This window comes from Prosopis cineraria, unplaced genomic scaffold, assembly GCF_029017545.1.
Source record: "Prosopis cineraria cultivar Desert tree isolate PC_DT_omini unplaced genomic scaffold, ASM2901754v1 PC1, whole genome shotgun sequence".
Classification (NCBI taxonomy): Eukaryota; Viridiplantae; Streptophyta; class Magnoliopsida; order Fabales; family Fabaceae; genus Prosopis; species Prosopis cineraria.
Window position 1 is genome coordinate 49,895,893 of NW_026555332.1, and position 16,070 is coordinate 49,911,962.

At 37.4% G+C, this 16,070-nt stretch overlaps 3 protein-coding genes across 7 annotated transcripts; 1 reads left to right on the forward strand and 2 right to left on the reverse strand.

The window, feature by feature from the left end:
* Positions 1-660: 660 nt before the first annotated feature.
* On the reverse strand, positions 661-4,721 carry LOC129285792 (uncharacterized). Of its 2 annotated transcripts, none has more exons than XM_054921694.1 (4): positions 4,410-4,721; positions 2,601-3,086; positions 1,450-1,515; positions 661-1,306 (listed from the first exon to the last, which is right to left on the reverse strand). In XM_054921694.1, the coding sequence occupies exons 1-4, from the start codon at positions 4,704-4,706 to the stop codon at positions 1,247-1,249; spliced, it is 909 nt and encodes a 302-aa protein (XP_054777669.1). In that variant the 5' UTR covers positions 4,707-4,721; the 3' UTR covers positions 661-1,246. The 2 variants fall into 2 exon arrangements, with proteins under 2 accessions (XP_054777669.1, XP_054777662.1); XM_054921687.1 differs by having other exon boundaries at positions 2,601-3,131.
* On the forward strand, positions 4,662-10,118 carry LOC129285747 (protein STRUBBELIG-RECEPTOR FAMILY 2). Of its 3 annotated transcripts, none has more exons than XM_054921624.1 (16): positions 4,662-4,811; positions 5,113-5,250; positions 5,643-5,769; positions 5,862-5,933; positions 6,012-6,077; positions 6,179-6,250; positions 6,394-6,465; positions 6,856-6,927; positions 7,055-7,120; positions 7,198-7,263; positions 7,394-7,713; positions 7,893-8,164; positions 8,248-8,513; positions 8,631-8,772; positions 8,988-9,127; positions 9,219-10,118. In XM_054921624.1, exons 2-16 carry the CDS (start codon positions 5,145-5,147, stop codon positions 9,571-9,573), a joined length of 2,214 nt encoding a protein of 737 aa, XP_054777599.1. In that variant the 5' UTR covers positions 4,662-4,811; positions 5,113-5,144; the 3' UTR covers positions 9,574-10,118. The 3 variants fall into 3 exon arrangements, with proteins under 3 accessions (XP_054777599.1, XP_054777592.1, XP_054777604.1); XM_054921617.1 differs by lacking the exon at positions 4,662-4,811 and adding an exon at positions 4,851-4,942; XM_054921629.1 differs by lacking the exon at positions 4,662-4,811 and adding an exon at positions 4,851-4,942 and having other exon boundaries at positions 7,896-8,164.
* A 128-nt stretch (positions 10,119-10,246) lies between these two features.
* LOC129285766 (CDK5RAP3-like protein) lies at positions 10,247-14,472 on the reverse strand. 2 transcript variants are annotated; one of them, XM_054921641.1, is made up of 10 exons: positions 14,314-14,472; positions 14,057-14,191; positions 13,596-13,690; positions 13,369-13,463; positions 13,132-13,267; positions 12,899-13,048; positions 12,229-12,774; positions 11,745-11,953; positions 10,909-11,041; positions 10,247-10,560 (listed from the first exon to the last, which is right to left on the reverse strand). In XM_054921641.1, exons 1-10 carry the CDS (start codon positions 14,372-14,374, stop codon positions 10,429-10,431), a joined length of 1,692 nt encoding a protein of 563 aa, XP_054777616.1. In that variant the 5' UTR covers positions 14,375-14,472; the 3' UTR covers positions 10,247-10,428. The 2 variants fall into 2 exon arrangements, with proteins under 2 accessions (XP_054777616.1, XP_054777623.1); XM_054921648.1 differs by lacking the exon at positions 14,314-14,472 and adding an exon at positions 13,813-13,907 and having other exon boundaries at positions 14,057-14,193.
* Positions 14,473-16,070: the final 1,598 nt, after the last annotated feature.

Sequence of the window (16,070 nt, forward strand, 5' to 3'; positions counted from 1 at the left end):
AAAACTTGATCAATACCTTAACCAAACCGAAAATAAAATCGAACCAAACCGAACTTCATAAAAACCGATCAGGTCTCAATTATCAGTAAACCGAATGGTTTGGTTCGGTTTGGTTTTTGTCCAAAACCAAACCAAACCGAACCTGTGAACACCCCTACTGTCAGATATTAGATAATATCTATATTTAAATTGAATTTTATATGCATCTTTCCCAACATATAGTGGGGGTAGTAGCACTACCAGCATTACTAGTGATGAAGAGGACAGCCCGTGGCACAAATCCCTTCCAGTTGTCGGCTGCCTCAACCTCAGGTTCTTGGGATTATGTGTTTTTTTATCTTTATTTAAGTAAATAAGAAAGGAAAATTGAAATTTTAATTTAAAATTTCAATTTACAGTGAACTTTAATCCGACGTGTAAATGATTTATAGCGGTTGACTTTCAAAGGAATTGGTTCTTTTATGCTGCCAGCGTCCAAGGGGCAAATGGTACAGAAATTTATATACTGTTGTTTATTTTATTTTTGTTCCTATGGAATTGTCCCAAAATTCTTCCATTCAAGCCTGACAATTTTCGTGTTGCCAGCTTCATATTCATAGAAAGAGAAAACTTTAGTATTGCCAGCTTTTAGTTTTACTCGCAGTCAAGTACTGGACAAGATTCTTATACATGAACAAGTTCCTTATGACATGTCTCGGGAACTTCTTGGTAATTGAATAGTCAGAATTGTGAACAAATTCTATTTTATGCAAGCAAATTATTTTCCTCCATACATATTGCATGAGGAAAGTCGCACTTTCCAATCCTAGCAATTCAAATTTTGGTTGAATGGTTACAGTAACAATTTAAGGGCTTTATTCCTTACAATGGTTGAAATGAAGCTCTGCAAGTACTGGAGGCGTTCAAGTCAAAACATGGCTCTCAAAATACAAATGCCATGAGGAATACAATGTTCTTGACGTATATTCCAACCTATGGAAATCTACAATGTCCATAAAATGGTCCCATGACGTGGTGGGGTCGCAAGTGAGGCCAATTCTTCAGTGTTAGTCTTCACACATGATGGCCGTCTCGAGGCTCTGCTTTTTCATCGGTACGCACAGGAATGGCCTTAAAGACTGATCAGTCGAGACACCAGAAGCACGTTGATCCATCTCCAATGAAATTTGCATTTGCACATATTGAGACTCTCGACACAACAGGCGGAAAAAAAACCTGAACTTGTCCGCATCTTGAACTTACTGGTTTAGTGGTCATCTTCATTGGTCCCAGGGCAGTTAGCCAAAAGAGCTTCCCTTGATTCATACTGATCAATGTTAAAAAAAAAAAAAATCAAATAAAAGAACTAGAGACTGGGTTTCTAAAATTATTTGAGTTGTAACTTCATATGATTGAAGTTTCTTATATTTTTGAACAGCCACTACAAACATAAATCCTGCGTTTGCTTACTTTGCACCCACAAAAGAGGCAATACTGATGGTCATCCCTCAGTTTCATCAGAGCATCCTGTAAATCCTACATTCACATCACACCCTCGTCATCAAAATAGTTACATGAAGGGAGGTGAAATTAAGTAATTCAGAAACGATTTTAAAGAAAATAAAATGTAAATAGCAACAACATTAGTGGGAAAAATAGCAGAACAAGCAATAAGCAATAGAAAGAATCAATCTAATTCTCAAGCAAGCAACTCAAATGAGGACAGCATCAAATTCAGAATCAATCCTTTTCATTTAAATTATTCTGTTAATCAGCCCATAAATCTGCCTTGAGCCTAATCTCCAACCGTACACACACACACAATAAAAAATGGTCACGATCCTAATTCTGTTTATAAAGAATAAAGACATTAATCCATATTAGCAGAGCTAACATTAATGATTAATTCAATCAGTTTAAAAGTCAAAGTCAATTCCTATTTACTCTACTTATTCAGCCCAAAGGGAAAAAGAAACCTTTTTCTCATTTTGTTTGGGGAAAGGTGAAACTAGAATCAATTTGTAATCTCAAATTCACTCTTGGCTTAGTTACACAATATCTCTAAATAAGCCAAACTCAAGAAAATTCAAAGAGTGAACTAAGGTAGGAAAAGTTCACAGTCCTAATCCATAGTCTAGTCAAGTTCAATATTTCAATAAGAAATGTCATTCAGGTAAATGTAACATGCATTTTTCCCCAACTGCATGACTTTGAATTTAAATACACACACACACGTCTAGAAATGGATGGCCAATTTAGCGGCCTAAAGCACTTCAATTAGAATTACTGGGGCAAGCCAAGTGTCAGTATGCGTTACATCTGACAGCATAAAAGCAGTAAGTTTTCAATCATCATGTATCATTTGAGTTAGCTTTGAACCCAATCTATTTCATGCCTTGATACACAAGTCAGACGACCTTCCATGCATGTGTCGGAAAAAGATAATAGATGACATGTTGCTATGCACAAAATCTGCATATCAGTCATACTATTACTCATGTTCCAATGTAGCTTCATCTTGAAGCTCAATAAATGACACTTGTTCTCAAATAATACAGATATCAATAATCAAACTAGCTTAAAGAAGTTTCACTTGGAAAATATAGGATGAAGTAACATACCTCTTCTGTTATTTCTTCCCCATCCTCTTCGTCAACATCACCCTCCTCCTCTTCATTCTTCTCTGCTACAACTTCCCTGTTCTCTAACTGGTCAAGAGCAGCCTTTGCCTTGCTGAAATTGCTTATAACCCTCCTACTCTGCCACTGTGACTTTTGCCTAAACCCAAATTCTTCCATCAGTGCCTCTTCTTTCCTCTTTTTCCTTTCCATCTCCATCTCCTCCCTTTTCCTTTTCTCCTTGTGGGGATCATCTAATCCTATACCAGCTCTTGACCGTCGAATATCAATTCCAACAGGTTCAGCCCTGCCTGAACCCACCTTTCCAATGGCAGAGCCAGGCGTATAACCCATTTGTTTGAGCAGCTTAAATCCAATGTTTGACTGTGGAATTGGAGTTTCCACTTTCGCTAATGTTTGCTCATCCTCCTCTTGTTGCTTTTTTTGTCTCTCAAGTTTTCTGCGTTCTTGCCAGCTAAGATAATTAAACTGCTTCTTGGAAGGGTTGATCATTGGGGTTTTCTTGTCAGAGGTCTATAGCATGGAAAGGGGCTATTGTTATTATTATTTTTTTTTTAAAATATAGTGCTGGAAGTTCTCTTGACCTAGTAAAACTACGGCATGATGCTATGCTTAGATATGATCTTGTTTGTATATTTTACAGACCGCCATACAGGAAGATAAGTTTCAACTTCCACTTTTTCACTCCCATTATTTTTTCTATGTAGAATTACTCATAGCCTGGGTTAGCAAATTATCAGCTGCGAAGCATAGGCGGTGACAGCGCAAGATAAAGAAATATGTAATTTCCAAGTGAGTGAGTGACACATGGCACAGTTCATTTTCTATATTGCTTATGCTTCGTAGGTTGGCAGTTTTCTGTCCTTAACAAATCATGATTGCTGGATCCTTCAACGAAAGACCAATTTAACCAAAGAGAATAGCATATACTTCTGCATCCGATCCTATATTCCCAAACGTTATGTTACACTAAATATGTACAATTTCATATATATATATATATATATTCAACACCTAAACTTGCAGGTATTGTCAAAGAAGGCTAATACCACATTAAGATTTAAAAAAAAAAAATTCAAGGCTAAAATATAAGATAATGAGCACAACCTCAGTTGCAATAAGATCTTTTTTTTTTTTTTTTGGGTCAAAGTAATGAGATCTTAATTTAGTATTAACCTCCTTATGAGCGGGAGAATGATAACGAAAGATCTCATAGGAAGGTTAATATCAAATTAAATGTTAAAAAAAAAAAATCAGTGCTGAAATGAATTCTGAATTCGAGAACTTAAATTATGATGAAATTATATCTATTATTAACTTTTTTTACAAGTTCCTCAGTTGTCGTTCTCCCTGAAATCAACAAGGCATAAGAAATTAAAATTACTAGCATTTCATGGGCTTTTAGAAACATAATTCTGGCAGCTTAATTGCTTTGGTTATCCATAATGTTCAGATAGCGCGATGTAGCACAGCATCAAGACGGCTAAATTCTTCGGGGAATTAAATTGTAAAATCATGTTCTCCCAACACTGTTGAGAAACAGGGGAAGAAGGAGGTTATAGGAAATTTGCAACACGGATGATACAACCACTCAGTCTAGGAAGCGAAACTTAGCCAGTTAATGCATTCCCAGGTTTTACTGCATTTCTTCCCATCTCCAAAGACCAAGAAAAGATGCGTCTCCCAATGCATGTTTTCATATTTCAGTCGCTTTGAATCCTTAAATTTTCTCCAAAAACCGTGGAAAAACGAAAATACAGCTGACACATGGGCCGAAATGGAATTAAATACCTTTCTGGAAGAAGATTCAGAAGAACCCAACACTTCTGAAGGAAGAAACTGAGAGAGATCCCCCATGTAGTCTTCATCTTGCTCTTTCCCTTGAGTTCCGTTTCTGCTCTCCTTGTCACCTCCCCTCATGCCTCCGGCCTCCCAGCGAGACGGCGATTTGGATACCTTTAAAACCTCCATAGGCCCATTTACCAAATCCAGCCCATTTACAAAAGCCCATGATGTATTTTGTCGTGACAGGCCTCTAGTAGCTTGTTTCGCGCCAGAACCTAACGAATTCAGCTGAGTGGACCCCATCTTACTAGAAAGAAAATAAACAGTTAAAACGCCGCTCGCACGGAAGCTTGAATAAAATGAAAAGAAGCAGCAGCAGAATTGCAGAAACATAAAAGCTCAGAAGAGGTGATTTTTTTTTTTTCTTTTCTTTCCTTCACGTCTTTCGTTGCCACTAGACTCTTTTTCTCTGAATCTTTGTCATCTGCGCTTCGGCTTCAGAAAATCTCTGTTTGGGAACTGAGAACACAGAAGTAAAGGTAAACAGATTCCAAGTTTGGACTCCGCTTTCTATTTTTTTCGTATATTTGTTAGGCTTTATTGTAGTGTCATTAAAGTAAGAAATGCGTGAAATTAGACCATTTTCTCTTTCTTTTCTTTTCGTCGCTTTCCCAGTCTGATTTCGGGTTGCAAACGGCATTCTTTCCAGGAAAGAAACGAGTACACTCCCCAAATACGCTGATGATCGAGAAAATGGCTTGCGAGTGCCACTATATGCATCTGATTATCATTGTCTTCTCCGCAATGTTGATTTCCCAGGGTCTCGCATCCACTGATCCGGCTGACGGTAAATGCATATACTTGTTGCAAATTCATAATCTAATATATAATATCCTAATTTTCTGATTTCATGCTACGTAAGGTGGGTCCTTAAGGAAAATATCCGGCATTTTGGCTTGAAGATTTGTTATGCCTTTATGTTAGTATTCTAAAACCATGACCTGTTCAACTGAACGAAAAGGTTTCATGTCAGGAGGGTGAAAAAACAGAGGAAGAGAACTTTTATAATTTCAAGATAACTTAGAAGATGAAGGTCTTGATAAAGAACCACACAATCCATTACATAAGGCAATTGTATAAGAGTCTATGATTTTCCCCTGAACTAAATGCGGGTACCACACTTTTAGTCGCTTTCTTCGTCTTCATTAAACTGTATTTCTTGTACTCTTGGATAAACAGTCACAGCTCTCCGGGATCTATACAAGACATTGAACTATCCGCCGGTGTTGGAAAAATGGAATCTTGAAGATCCTTGTGAGGAGTCTTGGACAGGAGTTGCATGTTCAGGATCGTCAGTCGTGCACCTGTAATGCACCAACTCCACATAGACGATGTTCTTATCTTTCATGAAGTTAATTATAAACACGATCCCCTGCTTTGTCTCTTCGTGTCATGCAGCAAAATTCAAGGATTGAATCTCACAGGACATCTTGGAAGCCAGCTCCATCATCTACATAATTTGAAGATGCTGTGAGTAATTAATTATATGGTATTTCGATTCTTTATCAAGAAGATCTGCGATGTACTTACTTTAGTCTGGTTTCCCAGTGATGTCAGCTCCAATAACATAGAAGGGGAAATACCATTCATCTTACCCCCGAATGCCACCCATATGTAAGCCAAGTCGAGCTAGCTTTCTGTCTGGCCTATTGCTTTCTCACAATCGTAATTTTAGCCTCACCAGCATATGTTGGTCTGATGATTCTTGGTTGCAGAAACATGGCTTGCAACTATTTGGGCCAAAATATTCCTCACTCATTGACTATGCTGAAAAGACTACGACATTTGTGAGTTGCATGAATTTAATTTAGACTTAAAAATTCTCAATAGAGGGCCAAGTTTACAATTTATTTTCTCCCACCTCTTTTGAACATGCCTGAGTGATTGCTTCTAATATCTGTCAAACCATTACAATTATCTACTCTTACAGGAATCTAAGCCACAATTTGTTATCTGGACCCATCGGCAATGTTTTTACAGGCCTAGATAATCTCAGAGAGATGTATGTCTTCATCATCTAGTTCTTTCAATATCGAGTTTCTATTGAAATAAGAGGAATGAAGGATTAACAAACAACATTTGCAAATATCAAAACTAAAATCATAGACAAAATATACATCTAAATCTAAATAACATAACGCAGCTTATTGTCATTTCACTCGTTTTTTTTTTTCCTGGAAAAACCATGTGATCTTTAAGAGACAAGGAAAAGGGAGCTGCTTATAATGGTAAAGAATATGTTGAAATGTAAAAAAGTTTAAGCAAAAAACTGACAAAACCATTTGTAGTAAAGTTTGCCCTCATTAAGTTGTGAAAAAGAGAGGTAAATATTTTGACTCGTCTGTTCACATTTAAGAGTGACATCTCACAAAGGATAAATTCCTTTATTTAGGGACCTTTCGTATAACAATTTCACAGGAGATCTACCCAGTTCATTTGGTTCCTTGAAAAACCTTACTAGATTGTAAGTTCCCTTATTTCCCCACACTTTTTATTCTTCATTTGGTCGCAAGACTTGATAATAGCGAGCACAACTTTATGTTATTGTCAATGAGATGCTTTAATCTGTTGGCACGGGGCTTTATGTGCAGGTTCTTGCAAAATAACAACTTCACTGGATCGGTCACATATCTGGCTGACCTTCCTCTTACAGACTTGTAAGTTATCTTATCTGTAACATTTTTAGAAGTTTTGTTTACTGTTATATTATATGGCTACTTGTCTCTGTTGTCAGGAACATTCAAGGTAATCTATTCAGCGGCATTATTCCGCAGCACTTTCAGTACATACCAAATTTATGGTTAGTGACAACTTCTCAGTTGAGCATGGAGATTCTCCTCCTTGCATGCCAGCTTTCTGTGCCTATTGCTTTTGCATTTAAGTACATACATATGACGTTCAATAATCACCCATCTTTTAATCCCAAATAGGATCGGAAGTAATAAGTTCCGTGCAGACGCCAATTCTCCTCCCTGGGTTTTTCCTTTGGATAGGGCACCAGTTGAGTACAACATTAGTCGCCCGCCCACGAATCAGGCAAATGCCATCGAGAACTATTCCTCTCGCAAAAGCAAAGTAAGTGGGCACAAGAAGAAATTTATGACTGCTGGAGGAGTAGCTTTAATGGTTGGTGGGGTGGCGCTAATAGCTACAGGTGTAGCGCTGTTCATTGCAATCCGCTTACAGAGGTTCAAAAGCTTAGAAAGCAGCCATAGCTCATTGAAAGCTCATCCAACTATTGCAACCATAGGTAATATCTCGAGAAATGCAAATAGATGATGATGTAATCTTAGAGCACGCTCCTATATGATTGAATCCTCCATACCTTAACAGTAATCAGTGGCCAAGTACTATATTTTAATTATTAGCGTTTCAAGGACCAATTTCTATTTAGTGGGGATTATAATACTTTCTTTCTGATGATGATAGAAGTCTCTCCTACCACGCCAGAAGAAAGCCCACGAATCCCGCCATTTAATTCTGCATCACTTTTGGGTCCAAGGCGATTACCTCCCTTGCCCCATCACAGAACAGATGCCACGTCAAGAAGAAGTTTTTCCAAGAGATGCAGATTCTCCGGAAGGACAAAAGTTTACTCAGTGGGAGAGCTTCAGTTAGCCACAGACAGCTTCAGTGAAGACAACTTTTTGGGAGAGGGATCTTTGGGTCCTGTTTACAGAGCCGTGTTTCCAAATGGCCAAGTACGATCTTAATGTATCTTTCAAACACTACAATTTGATATTGTTGCTTTCAGTCTTCATCTCGGTCCTTCTTCTCTTTATAGACTTTGGCTTTGAAGAATATCAACATGGCGGGCCTGTCTTTCCACGAAGAGGAAAAGTTTTTGGATGTCGTTTCCACCGCTTCCCGTCTGAGGCACCCCAACATCGTTGCGCTTAATGGTTATTGTATGGAGCACGGGCAGCATCTTCTTGTTTACGATTATGTTAGAAGCTTAACTCTGGACGATGCTCTCCACATGAAGGCCTACAAGCCTTTATCGTGGGCCCTCCGTCTCCGGATTGCCCTTGGTGTTGCCCAGGCTTTGGAGTGAGTTCTCGAACATTTACAGATCATATCCTGTTTTTTAATTTTCTAGCCATTTATTGGCTTAAATCCTGGTTATATATATATATATGTATATGTATATGCAATGCTTTCTTTCAGCTATTTGCACTCGACGTTCTCCCCTCCTGTAGTCCACGGCAACTTGAAGGCTGCCAATATCCTTCTCGACGAGAATCTGGCGCCTTGTGTCTCTGACTGTGGCCTAGCTACTTTGAGACCGCTGACGAACAACAAAGTCAGAGTAAGTTCCTGCCCCAAACAACCTCACGTTGAAAGAGACGGTAGACAACGCTGTCATGGCGGAAGTCATAGTTCTATTAGCATAACAAAAGCTTTTACAATGATTTTGTTTGTCGGATGTTGCAAAACGAACCAGAAACGGACAATTTTCCCGCAATATAGCAAGAAAGAGTGACTACTTTGTGTATTGATTACCTTGGTGACTGTTGGAAACAGGGTTCTGAACTTGCAACTGAGGACGCAGGCTGCATTGCACCAGACCATGGCCAACCAGGAGTTAGCAACACGAAGAGTGATGTCTATGCGTTTGGGGTGTTGCTTCTGGAATTATTAACGGGAAAGAAACCTTACGACGAGTAAGTTCTTCTCCTGACGTTTCTTTCATTTGTTTGAATGCGGGTATTCCCTCTCTCTTGAATGGTGAATGATGTCTGTATTTGAACACAGTTCGAGGCCAAGGGAGGGACAATATCTGGGGAAATGGGCATCATCGAGGCTTCATGACAGTGAGAGTTTGGAACAGATGGTGGATCCCGGAATTAAAGGGACTGTTTCAACCAAAGCTCTTTCTCATTATGCCGATATCATCACCCTCTGCATACAGCCCGCGAAGGAATTCCGACCTCTGATGTCCGAGGTGGTTGACTCTCTTATAACCTGTTCGCGAAAGATTAACATGGGCACATCCAAGACTGGTGGTGCAGAAGCTGATATCACTGACTTGGATCCAATTGACAAGTCTTTCCGTTCAACCAATACTCGCTTTCTGGGTTCCCCCGCATATAGCTACGTATCCGCCTGACAGATGCAGATGACATCGATTGCTAGAAACTTCATTTGATTTTTGCTCTGCAGTCAAAGACTTCTTCCAAACTGTAAATCCTTCTCTGATATGGATTGTTGATGCAGCATACTCTGCTCTCATTGCATAGCTTAGACATGTACCTCCGTGAATTCCAATTGCGCAACATGCCACTACACCTTACTCAATCTTGATAAAAGCACTACGCTAGAAGTATTTCTGATTTTTTTGAACTTTTTAAACAGGGACATGCAATAAGCAAGAAAAAATATTTAATTGTTTGCGTAATATCTATTATAATTTTATAATTATTAATTATAAGTTTATTTTCATTTTTTAATTTATTTCAAATTAAGAATAATAACTTCTATATTTTTTTCTTTTCATTTCATTGAGCCTGTGGAATACCCATGTTTGAGAGAGTTCACGACTATATGCGTCTATTATTGGAAACTCGCGTCTTTAGTTTGCTTCCATGTCTTCCTACTTCTAACAAATACGTTCCCTGTTTTCATTTTGCAAGACAGTTCTCTATATGTAACGCAATAATTGCCCATGAAAGCGTCCGACCACTTTCCCTTCGATCTAAATCAGGCGCTTATGTCGTGCGATAAGCGATATACATCGCTGTTCATCTTTGTCATGAGCATCGGTAGAATTCAAGACTAACAGCAGACCAAAAAGGGGTTTATACATCGCTGTCCATCCATGTCATGAGAATCAGTAGAATTCAAGACTAATAGCAGACCAAAAGGGGGTTGTGCATTATCCAGAAATTGATGCTAAGTAGAAGCAGGAAAGAAATGTTAACCAATAAAACGTCCCTTCCTTAAGCTAATTTCATAAAGGCTACCTTCATGCTCCGAGGCCAGCAGACAGCAGAGCGTTGATCTCTCCAATTAAATTTACTGGTCTTCCGTCAAAAATGGATGAAAGTGTATCCTCACACAGTTTCTTCAGCTCCCTTGTCTTTGCCAGAGCTCCATCCTGCGTTCCACACAGCAATTAAATCCTTTTTTATTCGTTTATCATTTATTTTGGAGTGGGGGGTGTCTACGCTTGGCAGCTGATCACTCTAGACTTTTTTTCCATTTCTATTGCAGCTGCACGTGGTTTTTCCATGGTGAAGTTGAGAAAAATTTACTACGACCTTGAACTCCAAAGTTTCCCAGGAAATGATGACTTTGTAATATTACTCAATGCCAAGAGGCATCGTATCTAGTATTAGATAAGACACAGGTGGAGGGCTTAAAAAAATGTCATTTCTATAGTATGTGACTTCCTCAGAATATATTGACTTAAAAGGAAGATCAAGCACATGACAAAGGAACTCACTTGCTTTGGCCACAATGAGGATAAAGAGTTCTGCAACTCCATCCGTTTGGTAGCCAGGTCCTTCAACCCTTCTTTCAACTTCATTTCATGATGCCTCTTTTCCACCAATGAGTTGACTAATCTGTCTAGGAATCTGTATTTCAGCTCAACACCACAAACACAAAGATCAAAAACAAATTAATCACTTAAACTGGCACTTTGAAGTTTGAATTCATCAGTCGTTCAGCTTATAAAAAATTAGTAAACTGGATAAAACCAGAATCTGAATGTACAAAACAATAGAACACCATCTATGCACATAGCAATGCAATCAGTAGCGGAAGATTATACCTGTATATTCTTAATTCTGTTCTGTTAAAAGATATATATAACCAATTTCTAGATATGTTATATTTTAATTTTTAACTACAGTTTTTTTTTTTACCTGAATTATTTAACTAAGGTTTGACAATAAGCCAGTTTGTGCGCCCCTTTTTTCTAAAAACAATCACTTCAATAATCTTTGCTTTTTAAGTTTAAACCACCATCTACGTGTTGGAAAGACTAATTGAATGAGTAAATTTTAACTTCATAAATTAGCTTCTCTCTCCAGGGATCATATTTCAGCTCCATTTCGTTATCATAGAGCTTAAAATGTGATACAATCAGGATTCAGCTCCATGAACTTCACAAGCAAAAATTCAAAACAAATTAAAGAAAACATATGTGAAAAGAGTAGACAAAAATAACTAGTTTTGACAAATTATAATAAACCAATCTGTAAAAAGTAGTTGATTGTAAAGAAAGGATAAATAAAAATGAGCATGACATATTAGGTTTGATATATGAAGTGCAACCTTTTGGAGTTGAGAATCAAAATTAAATCCCTTGTCTTCCTATTTGTCAACAATGAAATTGCCAGTTGAACATCAGATCGCATTGTTTCTATGGCATCAGGAGCATACTGTTGCAGGGCAAAGGGAGCAACTGCCTGGACTTGATTTTGCAGGGACAAAGTTTCCTCATTCCTCAACTCAGCCAATCGTTGGGTTAAAAAGGCTTTCAACTGATGGCATATAACATCGTAAATGTTTTTAAAGATTTAGCGTGGGCATAAAAACAACAATATCAAACTAACAAGTCCATCATGTACTGGATGACTGTTGCCTTGCAAAAAGAGGGAAAGAAAAACAAGCAATATTGGCAAGAATTATGTGTATCAGTCTATCAGATATATCATGTGTGCAAAATTTAAAAATTGAACTAACAAAGTAAAATAATAATAGCAGCAGCAAGAGCAAAAGTATTAATGAAATTCAAGTGCACGTATATATAGTATACCTCATACAGATCATCAAGAATCTTATTTCTGTACTCTGTGTCTAGAAGCTGGCTCCTTTCTTCTCTATTCTCAGTCAAATTAGTTGAGCTGTCTGGAAAAGAAGTCTGATCATCCAATGGCACATTTGAGGCACTGACATCATCAATCACATCCACTTGAGGAGTCTCAACACTAATATCCCAAGATATATCAAGATCCAAGCCATGTTCTTTGTTTGGTGTTGCCAAATTGGAGCCTGCTGCATCAGTTGGTGAAGTCTGTACAATATCACTGGCATGAATGATCTCATAAGGACCCAGACCATTACCCGCATCATCTGTTTCTTCCACAGTTCCAATGTTCCAATCAATTTGCGAACTCTCCACAGAAATGTCCCAGTCAATATTAGGGGCAGCAACTTCTGTATTACTTCTTGCAATATTTACATCATTTTCACTCAAGTTAACAGTATTGGCACCAAGAATCTCAGAACCAACAGAAACATTCAAGGATGGGGGAAGCTCTCGCATGCTCCTCAAGTTCTGTAGAACAGTTCCTGAGGATTTCTACAATCATGTTTATGATTCAGGTTAATGTATGAAATGAACCATATGAACCCAGGACCTATCCCTGTAATAATACCATTTCTAAAAAGGTATAAGATGTTAAAGATTGCCTATTTTTCCTTACATCTTTTTCAGTGTGAGCATCTCTGACAAAATTGGAGTAATACTCCACCGCCTGAGATATGTTGTCACTATTTATAACTTCCAAAATTCTTCTAAATGTGCCTGGAAGTGATTTTGCTGTCTCCAAAAGCTCTGATCTAACATTTTTTCCCTGAACGATATCTAACTATATTATCTCCTTGGAACAAAAAATAAATTAATTTCACCAACACTAAAGGACTTCATGATTGTGACCTGTAAGCCCAGCTCTTGACAAGCTTCAGCATATTTGGCTGCTGATAGAGCTGCACTTCTCTTTATATCAGCTTCTTTGCGGTCTAGCTCTGCTAGCTGTTGTTGAATCTTTTGCACCTGTTTTCTCTGATAAGGACTTCATATTGAAAACAAATACCCAGTTACAAAAAAAAAAAGTAAACGAAAATAATCAAGAAATATAATATTCATTAACGAGTTTGATGTTTTCATGCTTACATTTCATAGTTTACATTTTGAACCATAATCAGTGCAGCCTCACCTAGGAAAAGATTATCCTTCTCAAAAGAACGCACGATTGCTTCCCATGCACCCTGCCCGAGTAATATGTTATAGAGTACAAGAATTTAATTTAGCATGAAAACAATAATCTCAGACTTGCTGGGGAGTGAGGAGTTAGGCTTAGATAGTGAGGGGAGGGGAAGAAAGAGAGAGAACTATCTTACGGCAGCACCGGATAACCGGCCAAATATATTCCGGCTCTCTGGAGTAGACGTTAAGAGGATATCATATATCTGTCTGGCCTCCAAATAACCGATCCCTGAAAATAGCCAGCCGCTTGATGATATAAAACAGTTATAAATATCAGCTTTATGGGATGATATGACGGAGGGAACACCAAAGATGCCAGGCCTGAGCCAGAGGCTTTGAAGTTGCCTTTACCTTTCCTTTCTTTCCCAGGAAATGGTTTGAGGTTGCTTTTAATTCCATCTAATGTAAGTTCATCCTCCAGCAAAAGCATTAAGGTGTTTTTTCATCTACTTTGTTTTGTTATGATATCAGCGAACACATTAGGAACACGAGAAAAACAACCTACTGATCTATGCTCAAAACAAAAACATAAATCACCAATCTTCAATAAACTAAGCATAATTTTCATCGTGCACATGGCACCAAATACACATACCTTCAGGGTCTAGGGTATGAAGATAGGGATCAGCATCCCTTGGAAGCGATGAGAATTCCTTTGATATGCGGGCCCGTATCGCCGTCAATCGTTTCCGCCAATCCGCGGGTATTCTCTTCCGATCAACCAACCATTCTGCAACCCAACCAAGTCGAAAATCAGTTCTGGACCAGTCGAATCAGCCAACCCAACAAGAAAAAAAAATCAGACAGTTAGATTTAGTTGACGGGGGGGAAAGTTATGGATGAATTCGTCACCTAGAAGACGAGAAAATGTGATATCAATAGGGAGGTTGCGAATATCATCGGAAGTGTGCATTTTCCGGGAAACGGGTCGACGATGAAGAGACCGAGGATTCGCAATATCTGTTTATGTGCTATATTCACTTTCACTGCGCCCGCGCCGAAGCCTCCAACAGCACCAATTAGCAAAGTTTTTACAACGGGATCGAATCAAAAAAAAAATCAGCGATTTACGGTCTGCATCATACAATCGGGTGAAGTAAATAATCAAATAAATAAATAAATAAATATATATATATATATATAATAATTTAAATATAAAAAATACAAATAAAATTATTACTTAACTTAAAAAAATTAAATATTGTAAGTTTATTATGACTTAATAAACTATGTGATATTTTTTAAAAAAAATTAATAAAAATAAAAAAAAATTTAAATAATTTAATTTTTAAAAATTAGATTTGATTTTTGGTTTGACCATCAATTCAAAACGGTCTAACTCAGCTCAATCTTTAAAATATGAACTAAATTGAAATTCAAACCGTCAACGATCCGGTCATCCGATTCAATCTGATTTTATAAACACTGCCAATTAGTCAGCTGCTGCATCGTGCTTCATTTGATAATCGTGCTTCATTGGATCCCCCAGTTTGCCATATTCATTTGTTTTCCGCAAATTCTTAACCGTCATTACTCGTTTCCATTGTTAAGCCCAACGTTAATTAAGATTTATTATGAAATATGAAATTGTGACTTGATTAAAAGAGCGAATTCATTTCGTTAAGAAACAACGAATTAATTGGAATCAGTTAAAAAAAATCAACTAATTGGAACAACCAACTATCAATTAAAACATTAATCAGCTACTTGGAATCAAATTGAAATGGTACAATTAAAAGGTCTTTCCAGCCGTTTTTCTTTCATTTAGTCTGTTAATTAAGAGATGTTAGATCTCGTTTTATTATATCCGATGACAATAATTTTTACACTACACAAAAGTTACGAGGAAAAAAAAAACCTCCCAATTCATTATTCTTCACTTTTACATAATAACTTTAAATTTAACAAAAAATTTGTTACAGGTTGCAAATATTAATGTGTTGACACTTGATATTTAATTTACCTACACTTGATATTAATGGCTTGTCAAAAAGACGGGAAGGATTGACAGTCTAACACTAAACAGTTAACCAAAAAAAAAAAAATAGTTGGAACAGTTGACCTTAAAAGAAATTATTCAACAAGAAGACCCCTTCCATTCATTTTGTCTGTGAACGTTCTTTCTTGTCTTCTTATTCACTTTGAGCACAGGGGAGACTTTCATGGCACTAAGATTTGTCAACAATCATTTCCAGTGTCTCATTCATTGTTTGCGAATGATTCTGCTAGTTTCTTTGAATATAGCAAATCTGGTGTGGTGTCCATGAAAAATATTCTTAGGACTTTTTGTTTCTAGTCTGGCTTGGAGATTAAAAATCCAGTCTTGCTCTAAGCCCTAATATTCCGCCTAAGCTTCGGCAAGATACTTTTAATCTTTTTGAAATCCCTTTGTCAGACTCCTTTGGAAAGTATTTGGGGACTTAGATTGATGCAGACAAATATAAAAGCGATAACTTTTTTATCAGGTTTTGGATTCTATAAATAGGAGAATCCCCTTGTAGAAAACCAATCGATTTTCTCAAGTTTATCGATTTATTTTCATCAAGCCAGTTTTGTCCCCTTGTAATATATACATCATTTCTGCTTACTACTTTCTAAGCAACTCTATC